Genomic DNA, 11,270 nt, shown 5'->3' on the forward strand with positions numbered 1-11,270 from the left:
AGTCATTTTAGTCCTACTGCATTTGATGTAGTAAAATCTAACGTTTTCATTTAAAAACATTTAAAAGCATCAGTGCAAGAAGACACAATTTCATTAACCACTGTCTATACTGCATAAGATCACAATAGAAAAAGTAGAGTTTGACAAAGTCATATTATTTTTAATTGTTTCCACGCTCTCTGTCTTCTTTTACTTCCCGGCACATTCCCTCAATTAGTCCCACAGAATCCCTCTGGGGTCGTCTGGCTCACTTACTTTTATGTTTCTTTGATGCCTTTCTCCCCATAATCATCTTTTCAATGTCACGCAAGCCTTCTGTCGCCTCGTTCCCCTCACTTCTAACACGAGAGTCTCCCCAAAACTTTACACTCCTTTGTCCAGGTTCTTTGTGGATCCCTGAGGTGTCCTTTCTCTTGTTGCCCTCCTGTCCGGGCCGGTGAAACTTCTCCTGGTTGTCTGCCTCACTGATCTCTTGCTCCCCCTCCAGCGTGCCACTTTTGACATCCCTGTCTGTCCTGCTAGATCCAGCATGGTGACGCTGGCCGGTGAAGGCAGAGAAATGAGCAAAGAGCTGAGGGTTTATTGCGAGATGAGTGCAAGATGCAGCACATAAACCTGTGACAGAATGAGGTTGGATCACCGTGGCTGTTTTGACAGAGGACAGCAAGTTCTGGAAATGGCTGCTTGTCTGGCTTTTACGCTGAGTTCGAAGGTGTTTTAAGGACGAGGCTTTGCGAGATATCCTTTTATCACAACTCTGCTTCCTCTCGTCCTCCGAGAGCTCATCAAACTCTACACGAGAAGAAAATATTGGTTAATTCACTTCACTGGGGTATCACTGCGTGTGCCGTGTGATGCTTTTAACTGCTTTCTCACCATAAATACTGTTCTGGGTTTTTTTCTTTTCAGTCTGGCTGTGCCTCAGGTCCATGGCTTGTTTCACTGAGTCCAAAAGCCCAAACATCTCACACAAGGAATTAAGCAGCATGACATCTAACAAAAGAATCAACAGTCAGCTGCAAGGCTTGAATGATTTGTCCAGAATAAAGTCAGCTCTTTTCCAAAATCAATGTCAATGAATTTTCAGAGATTCAGTTGGCGGGACCGTTATTGAAAATCTTTTTGAAACCTGAGTTTCAAAAACAGTTGAGTCAAAATGTTTTGACTCAACTGACGTTTTATTGACATCAACACAAAATCTGTTCACAGACCACTGGTTAGACAGGTCCCACTGCGGGCACGTACCTGTCTCCTGCAGGTTGCCATTCTCACTGTGAAGCTCCACCCTCTTACAAGTGCTGAACAATTCAGTCTGGAGATTGGATAGGACCTCCCCCATCATCCCACAGTCTGCCACACCCTTCCACAGACTCAACACTCCGTCTACAAAAGATCAGTTATGTAGGACATTACAATGGTATCTCGAGAGCTCCGTGCAAATGTGTGTTTGTCCTTTCTTTTTATTACTTTGTTTAAAAGTATAAATTGCTATGTGTGCTGTGGTGACAGGTAGCGAGGAAAAAAAGGGTTGGAGGTGAAATTTGGAGAGAGTCATAGCTTTGAAAGAGGAATGAAATAAAGCAGAAAAAGAATATGTCAAGGTTGGAAAAACACTGGGAACAAATATATATAGAGATAAAGGAAATGGGAGTGATGCAGCAATTGGAGAGAGGATGTCAAATGTGTGACAGAGGGAATGACAAAAGAGTATAAAAATGGGTCAGAAAAGAGGTGCTCTAAGAGGAGAGAAAGGAGGGAAAGGCAAATTTGAGAGTGAATGAAGAATTGCTTGAAATGTGTGCAAAACTGTGCAAAAAACAAGCTGAGTGTATAAGAGTGGTAAAATGTCAAAGATACTTGATAGAAAATGCATGCAAATTCATGTTTGCTTAAAATCTGTTGAGATAAAATGTCTAGTGAAGATATTCCAAAGAGCATTTACAGCCCTCTGAAGTTAAATTCATTTATTCCTCCATGTTGTGAATGTACATTACAGAGAAGCAGCACATTTTCTTCAGCAGCGGATGGAGGAGTAGAGGTATAAGCCAAGAATTGGCTATATGTTTTAAGCCCTATGACAAGCAGCACTCCATGTGCTCTGACACATTTCAATTTGCCTTTCACAAAACTACTCCAGGCTATTTTACTTTGAACCCAGCCTGATAGCCAATGCTCCACTGGAGCCAATGCCAACACCAATTTTTAGGGAGTAAAAAAATTCAGATATCAATATCAAACCTTATTTCTGTTAAAGCAATTTGTAAATTACCACACAACATTTTATTTTGTAAAATAGGCACAAAGAGCTCTTTGCAGAAGTCTTGAGCCACCCCATGTTTCTTTGAAAGCCAGACTTTCTGAAGGATTTCTTTGGACATTGGCTGCTTGTTGACTCACTTTAGTGCAGTCTCTGTATCTGACCATTTTCAGAGGAATGTATTTTGGTTTGTTAAGCCACTTAATAACCTACGGATCATTCAAGCATAAAAAAGACACCTAACTCAAAGGATGAACCAGTGTTGTGTCTACACAGTTTAACAAAGAACCTATTTTAAATTGTGTCTTTAGGCACGTTGTTACTAGCAGCCTGTGTTGTTCCCATTTCTTCAGTTAAATCAATGAAAGATGTCAGAGATAGCACAGTTTGACAGGCATAAAATAATATTTTCACACCAAAGTGATTCTCCAAAAAACAGCTTTTTGAGAATCACTTTGTCCTTAAAAAGCAGTGTCCTTAAAAATTTAAGGACAAAAGAAAAAGTGGTAGGCTTAAGAAACTATATCCAGCTGAAGAACAGTATCCAAAAGTCACGATCTTAAGAAATAGAAAAAAAAAAATCCAACAAAGACCTGACACAGGATCTGGACCTTCAGTTGATCCATCTACTGTTCACTGAAGCCTCATCAGAAATGTTCTCAGTGGAAGGGTAGATGTCAAGAAGCTATTTTTAATGAAGTTGAAACAGGGAGAAAAGGCTGATATATGCCACATTACACAAGAACTGGACTGAATAGCAGGACCAACAGTCTAATGGAGTGATGAATCTAAATTTAAAATTTTTGGTTCAAATCATCATCAATATGTAAGGAGGAGCTCAGGAGAGAGGTACAACAGTGAGTGTCTGCAGCCATCTGTAAAACACTGTGGAGGCTCTGTCATAGTTTGGGGCTGCATATCAGCCAGTGGTGTTGGAGAGCTATTCAAAATTGATGGAATTAAAAACACAGTTTATACCATCAGCCTCTGATTGGCAACAACTTCATTTTTCAGTGTGACAGTGATCCCAAACATACTGCCAATGCAGTAAAAGCATACCTGGACAGAAAAAACACACCATGAAACACCATCAGTCATAGTGTTGCCTCCCCAGGGCCTGGACCTCAACATTGTTGAAGCAATGTGGGATCATCTTCACAGAGAACAGAACAAAAGGAAGCCAACATCCAAAGAAGAGCTTTGAATGTCCTTCAATAAGCCTGGAGAACTATTCTTGTAGACTACTTAAAGAAATGACAAGAAAGCAGCCTAAGAGAGTTCAGGCTGTGCTAAAGTATAAAGGTGGTCCCGCCTAATATTAATATTCAAGCTTATTAAAATTGCACAAACGCTGTTTTTGTCTTGCATACTGTATTTACATTTATGTCTGCATGGTTCTATAAGTCGCTGCACCTATTTCCCATTTCATCCATCCATCCATTTTTTTCCATTTATCCTTTTTTTTTCAGCTGTGAGGCAACAGTGCTAACCACTACACCACCATGCTGCCCCTATTTCCCATTTTCTTAGCAAAATATAAAGAAATGAGCGGTGGCTTGAAACTTTTGCATCGTACTGTACACGCCAATTTTCGTGTATGTCTGTGCTAGTTTTATCTGCTGTAGTCCACTTGGAACCGTACCAAATAAGGTCACTTTAAAACACTCTCAAATCAAAGTTTTGGTTAGAATAGCTTTTAGAAATGTCAGGTGGGACATGACTCTCTACCTGTGGTCAGCAACTTTGTAAGGACGGTCTGCAGGAATGGCAGAACTGCAGATCCAATGGTTCACTGGTTTGGTGTATCGGGGGGGGGTCAAACAATTGCTGCTGCAAGAGGTTTGACACAAGGGACTGACAGACTGGAGGATGACTCATTTAAACCCTTCACAGCAGGTTTCAGGGCTCACAAACATACAACCTCTTGAGGACTGAAGGTCAGTGGGCTGAAGTTGTGCCTCCAATGATAACGTTGAAACTTTTAATCTCACTTAATGCCAGGAGTAAATGAAACCTTCAGGATTCCAAAGTGTATATGACATTTTTTAACATATAACTTGATTTGGCAACTTTTAATTTGGCAGTTGAACACGTGACTTGGGCATGCCCCATGTGCCGTGCACAAAACTTCAGTAAACCGCTGAATGACTTCTAAACAGAGCATATATCCAAGTGGTGTCTCTCTAAACAGCCACATTGGAGCAGTGGAGGTGAGCAGTTTACTGCTGTGTAGGAAGGATATTGTGAAAGCAGATGCCATCTGCTTTCCCGGTTCCACAACAGTGACTGATTGTGCACAGACTTTGCCACTGAACAGTTAATTGTCTGTATAACATACTGAAAAAGGTGAAGTAAAAAGGGGGGCTTGGGATGTAGCTGCCTTATACAGTTTATCAATCAACTCAACAACACCCCAGGGTTTATCTGCGTTCTTATAATTACCAGGTATGTCAGCCATCTTTCTATTGGTAGCATGTCCGTTGGCTGTTATAGGGTTTACAAGCCGCCGTGGACCGTTGCTCCACTCTGCTGCTGCACTAATCTTATCCTGCAAACTCTCCTCCACCTCTGCTGCTTTATGTACATCTTCTGAAATGGGAACAAAACAGGAATTTCCAGTGAAAAAAATACAATTCTCCCACTGCTCTCTAGATTTGATTTTCTTCTGTGCGGTGGTGAGGGCAACATTAAAAGCAAACTTTTAATCGCTGATGTTTTAATGTCGAGCTTAAAAAAATGTTGTGTTTCATTACTGCAAATGAAAGACATTCAAGTGGCTTCCAAAGTGTTTAGGCTGTGTTTTCTGAGTGACATTGCAGCAGCCCAAACATATGTGGGAGGAAAAAAAAAAACCAGCAAACTGAATGCCAACTGAAATCTACCTGTCACAGGAGACACCTGCCCTCCAACAGGGTCAAGAGCCAGACACGACAGGCTCGGCTGCACCGAGTTCCCAGGAGGAAGCCGCGTTCTGTTGATCAGCACATCAAATTTAGTGCTGTGGCAGGTGTTGCTGCACAGGGTGTCATGCTGGTAGAAATCTATCTGGCCGGAGTCCATCATTTTCCTACGGGGAGAGGCAGGTTAAAGGAACAATGCAAAGTATCCAAGAAAATATTTATGCGACTCAGCTACGGAAGGATGTTAGGACTGAATTTGCTGAACATTCCAGATAGCCTCCCGGTGGTGTGCCTGACACAGAGCGCCTTGATCTGGCCTCTGGAGGAATAAAGATGAAAGGAACAGACAGGGCCTACTGAGTTTTGTACACCGTCTCACAGTGACACCAACAACAAGTGCAAACATGACAGAGGTGAGAAGTGTTTCTCGGCAGCTTGCATGCATGCTATTTGACCCTGCTATCATGATAATGCCACTTACGGTCTACCTCTGGAATGCAGCAGCAAAACCCTACAGACTCCACACGGTTGCAAATTATATGATTGAGAAGCTTGCTGTTCACTGCTGTAAACTGAGGTGTTTTACAGTCTGAGTGCAAGACAAAAGCAGACAAAAATGCTTCTTTAATGTTTAATGAGTCTACCTGAGCATTACTCCTCCCAGCCTGATGGCCCTTTTCCAGTCCTTTAGAGTGGCTTTCCCTGCCAGATGCACGAACTGCTTAGGACTGATGAGCTGGTCGTTGAACTGTAAAAAAGAGGACAACACAATTTATGTTTATGAGAAACTAATAAGACATAAGGGACCAAATGTCTTGGTGTAGAATGGTTTCAAAAAGTTTATTATGCAGTATTAATAAGCTAATAATTAAATGATCACACTAAACATTAACTTACTTTGACACATCTGACATTGATTCCCGGGCACACAAACTTCTTAAATAGCAGCACCGCCCTGCTGTCCCCACAAGTGATGGGGTAGCCATACTCAATCTCATCTCCATCTCTTTCACTGTCATCTAAACATTACAGAACAAAAACATCGCCATGACTGGATGTAGCAACATTATAATGTGCATTCAAAACAAATCAGAATCACCCCAGGAGGTTTATCAATACTCTCCATTCATATCTGGTGAAACACAGTGAAGCTTGAGAGACGTATTATTGCATTTAAAGAATCAGTAACATTGAATAAGATGATGTTTTATATGTTGATCTTTGTGTGGGAAAGGTTCAATTCAGCAATTAGGTTTTTTTTGTTTTTTTTTTTACCTGTCATGTCTGGCAGTTTTCGCAATCGGAATGATAATCCGAAGGCATTATTGTACCAAACATATTTGCTTTTACAAGACGTGCTCTATAATTATTTTCTATAGGCTATTCTTGTTAATTGTATTTATTTATTCTTGCCAGATCTGACAGGTAGGGAAAGAAGAAGAGAGAGATGGAAAGCAAAAAGGAAAAAAGAAAAAGGGAAAAAAAGAAAAAAAAAAGGGGGGGGGGGGGGATTAAAAGCTACACATACACACACCTTCACATATATATATATGCATATACACACACACATACAGTCTTGCTGTAGTTTGTAGTAATGTATATGCGTTCCTCTGTCATGAAATGTACTCAATAATGAGGGCAAGAAGCTGCAACCACCCTCCCACGGGATCCAGAGGCAGGCAGAGAAAGACCCAGGGGACCCGGGTCATCCACGGCCCACCAGGAGCACAGAAGACCTGAGACCACACATCCCAACGGCAACTGCGCGCACGCCCCCACGGTCAATGGGCAAGAGCCCAGAGAGTCGCCCGACACCCAACAGAACCCCCCCCCCCCCCCCCACCGACGCCAAAGAGGCCCGAGCCACCCCCAGGCCACAGCCGCCAAGGGAGCGGGCCATAAGCCACGCCAAGACATCCGGCCATGCACCCCAGGACCTGCAGGCACCCACATCCCAGGGGCGGCAGTGACAATCCGTGGGGAGCAGCGGGGAGCGGTAGGCAGGGATGACTCCTGCCCTCCGCGACCGTGTCCCACAGGGGCAAAGGCTCAACAAGCCACACACCCAGGACCAGCTATCCACACGCACGCACATGTCATATATTCATACACACACATACATGCCAGTCACACACCCATGCTCACATACACGGACCATACATGGACATTCAGTGTGGGCAAGCAGGCACCAGCACCGAGCCAGTGGCGCCCCAGAGAAGCAGCCAACCCAGCCCCGAACTGCTAGCCAGTCCCTACCCCCGGCAGGGTGCATGAAACCTGGGTGTGGGAAGATCCGCCCACCCCCTCCTCCCACTCAAAATGGTTGGGGTGATATGTTAGGTGTATGTGGGTGCATGTATTGGGAGAAATGTGTATGACTGTGTGAAAGCTACAGTGCTATTAAAATTGGGGGGACAGATGTAACATGCGCACTGGACAACAGCGCCCATCCACACCATCCCCCCAAGGCCCTCAATGTCTAAGATGTAGATAAAATTGAGGAGCAGGCAGCAACGAACAAATAAGTGGAGCCACTTCAGCAACTCCACCCACTAGCCACGGTGTGATACACCTGCCCCCCAAGGCCCTATGTGTACTATGATGTGTTGTGAGCTGTACAGTGTAATTAGAAAAAAAAAGGAAAAAAAAAAAAAGGGGGTGGGGTGGGACATCATGCAATGCAGTGAGCAGAGTCAGACCCTACGTGTGTGTTGTGTTGTTGATTGAGTAGGAGGAGGGGAAGGGCCAGGATACCTCAAAACGGTAGCCACAGTCCTCCAGTCCGGGACCCATCAGACACCTGGGCCCCCTGGCCCGCCCCCAGCCACCCACCAGGCCCCAGAAGAGACGAGACTACAGCCAATCACCCCCACCAAATGATGGAACTGATCAGCGGGGACCAGAGATAATCAAATTTGTCCAATTGGTTTTTTGAGTTTGCAGACATTCTCGCTAGACCAATGTGATCAAAAAGTAAATTTTTATAGTGAGTAATACATAAATTCAGCAATTAGTTGAATTGCCACTCACCACGGTGCGTCTCTATGGCCAAGACAGTAGTGCCAGTCTCAGCAATGTCATCATTTACCCTGCAGAGGGTGACAGATTCACAGATAAAAAATAATTATTAATGTATGTGAGCCTTAGATATTGCTTAAAATGTGAATAAGCTAACTACATGTATACCAAGTGTGACCAGATGTCCTTCTTTAAGTGAGGCTGCACAGCATTTTTATTCCTTGTCCCCCTGTCCCACATTTTGACTGGTTCTACAGGACATGCACTTTTCTAAATTCTGCCTTTAACCCAGTGCATGTGAAGAGAAGGCTTTTTATTTATGTATAGCCAAATGAAGGTTAGCCTGTCTAATGCTGCGCCCATCGCTGAAAGTTACAAGTTTCCAAAAAGATCACAAGCTTTGCAGATTTTGCTGAATGTGATGGAACAATAATTATGAAGCACTGTATACTGAGAAATAGAGGGGAGGGGGGGGGGTGTCTTCTTTTTTTGTTTATTTTTTGCTAGAATTATTTTTTTTATTTTTGCACAGGACAAAATATGGTGTGAAGTAACATAGTATGCGTGTGTCAAAATTGCTAAAATTGTTAGATATGGCTCAATGGAGTATGGATATGGAGTATATAAAGACAACTTAGCAAGAAAGAAGGTTGCATCAAATATAATATAATGACCTCTCAGTATTGTTAATGTGTCCCTCTTTGTCCCACATAAACACTGTGTTTGTCCCACATTTACTTTGTTGGGATCTGGTCACCATATGTGTAGCTGTTTTAAACAATTACTACACACACTGCTTGATTTTGTGCTCTTTGAATTAAGTCTGCATTCAATTTGCTTAACACAAAGACTGCACTATGCTCTACTACATACAAATGCAAAACATCTCTGTGGCCCTTATATTAATAAGAGCCACATTACCCATGCAGGATGGGCTGCAGGTGCAGGATGACTTGAGACTTCTGGTCACTGCCACTGTACTCCCCCTCCTCATCCCTGACAGTCAAGAGCTCCTCTGAAGACACGGAGACCTCAGCACCCGCCATCACCCCTCTCTCCTCAGAGCTGCAAACACAAAAGGGCAGGCATGTCAACGTTCCCATGAGACACGAGCACGCATTTGAGCACTTTAATGCACATGCAAATCAGGGAGTCCTACACGCCCACCCCTAACAGCCTTTTCTTGCATGCAACTGTCATAGAAATGAGTTCATACAAGGCTTAAAATGACATAATCCTCATATTGCCAGGCCTTGTTTACTACACTGCTGCTGAGAATACACAAGAACATCCTTGATACTGGGACAAATGCTTACAGCTTTAACTAAAGCACTGCTTATGAGGGCTGAATTTAAAAAAAAAAAATTTAACAAGAGAGTATGATCAGTGGATACAAATGTCCTATTCATCTATTTAATGTAGTCAGTTAAAGGAATAATCTCAAATTAGATCAGTCAACAAAATCGTTTCACATAGGTCACTAGTTTTGGCACAAAGATCATACAATTAAAAAAGAAACCCTGTTGAACAAATACAATTTGTTGGAGAATTGTTACCAACTGAAATAAAGCAAACTCCAGCTTATATCAGTGTGCAAGGACCGATGCCATGTATATGTATGCTCAAATTATGACTATAAAATAACTTCAGAATATTCTTTAAATTTAGCAAATATAACGCACATATTCACATTATGGAGTGGTCAAATGTGAATAGGGAAATGGGGAAAAAGCTACCAATTAATAATAAACTGCCTTTGCAATCATTCTAGTCTGGCTCTCTCTATAGTATGACTTCAGTCCAACGCAAATAGGCGATGACAACAGATCCGTATCGAAAGCACAGAGATACATGGAGGAGAAATTCATTTACAAACTGTCTGGGTTATTCCACGGCAGAGACACAAAGCTGGCAGGCCTGTCATGCAGTGAAGAGCAGATAACAATGCAGTATTAAGTAGCCTTAATACAGTGTGGATCACCAACTCATACAGCACGAACAGTTGCGTGCTTTCCTCACACTCCTGCACCCACTCAAACTGACGTCTGCTCGGTGCGGAGGCACGCACATCCCGACGGGGCGCGCGCTCCCGTTCCATAAAAGGTGCACAAAACAAAACAAAAACACCGGGTCCACACCAAAACTCCCAAACACCCTACCTGCTATTGTGTGTAGATATTGTCGTAGTTTTACTCACCGTTTTACAGCAGGGGATAATTCATCCTCCGGTTGTCAGAGAGGTACAAGAGCATGCGCCGTGCTGCTTCGTTGGACTTCCTGCGGGGAAGGCAGCATTTGCCTGAGAAGCATCTGTCCCGCTGTCACGAGAAGCGTTTGGCTCGCACGCGATGTGTAAATCGGTCAGATTGCTCTTATGTGGTTTGGATTGAGCGCCTCCACGGCTGTGCAGAGCCTGAAAGGTTTCCAGCCTCAGAACAAGTTTCCAATCCAGTGCAAATCCGCAGAAATTATTAGAATAATATTGATTATTGTTATTATAAATAAATCCATCGTGATAGGCTTTTGGCTCACCGGGCTGGGTTTTGTTTCTAAGTGTGGCTTTATGTTTTTAGATCGCTATGCTTAACCCGCATCCTACCCACATACTGCATTTAACATACGTGGACAGGACCAAAGGTAACACTTTTTTTCAGTAGATCTTCCAGCTGAGCTTAGGACAGTCACATCAGCAGGCGGTGTTTTCCTCACTCCTAGGAGGGTCACTGCCGCTCAGATTGGGGCTTGTGGCATGACCAGGGCATGCCCCAGCTGGCCCAGATACAGTAGATCCGGCCACGTCTCCAATGTTCTGATAACTTCCAATCTGGGAAGATCCCAATCCAGATGATGGCATATGAGCCTTTCTTCTTTAAAATGACTGACAGATTGCTTCTTAGATCCCCTGGATACTGTGTGTTACTTTGATTTAGGACTCATGGCAGACACTAAGTGAATAAATAGTTCACTTTGTTCTGAATTGGGTGCCATTTATTTTTTTAAAACAGACCGACAAAGTCATAAAAAATGGAATAATAGAAAAAGACACCTGCGAGATATGACACACACACACACACACACACACAAATATATATATA

General features: G+C 43.1%; 1 protein-coding gene across 2 annotated transcripts; it reads right to left on the reverse strand.

The window, feature by feature from the left end:
- LOC115793863 (glucocorticoid modulatory element-binding protein 1-like) lies at positions 1 to 10,457 on the reverse strand. Of its 2 annotated transcripts, none has more exons than XM_030749019.1 (9): positions 10,373 to 10,457; positions 9,097 to 9,240; positions 8,188 to 8,246; positions 6,055 to 6,176; positions 5,802 to 5,905; positions 5,140 to 5,324; positions 1,246 to 1,383; positions 877 to 993; positions 1 to 792 (listed from the first exon to the last, which is right to left on the reverse strand). In XM_030749019.1, the coding sequence occupies exons 2-9, from the start codon at positions 9,219 to 9,221 to the stop codon at positions 248 to 250; spliced, it is 1,395 nt and encodes a 464-aa protein (XP_030604879.1). In that variant the 5' UTR covers positions 9,222 to 9,240; positions 10,373 to 10,457; the 3' UTR covers positions 1 to 247. The 2 variants fall into 2 exon arrangements, with proteins under 2 accessions (XP_030604879.1, XP_030604880.1); XM_030749020.1 differs by lacking the exon at positions 10,373 to 10,457 and adding an exon at positions 10,048 to 10,107.
- Between the last annotated feature and the right edge of the window lie 813 nt (positions 10,458 to 11,270).

This window comes from Archocentrus centrarchus, chromosome 16 (genome assembly GCF_007364275.1).
Source record: "Archocentrus centrarchus isolate MPI-CPG fArcCen1 chromosome 16, fArcCen1, whole genome shotgun sequence".
In the NCBI taxonomy this organism is placed as follows: Eukaryota; Metazoa; Chordata; class Actinopteri; order Cichliformes; family Cichlidae; genus Archocentrus; species Archocentrus centrarchus.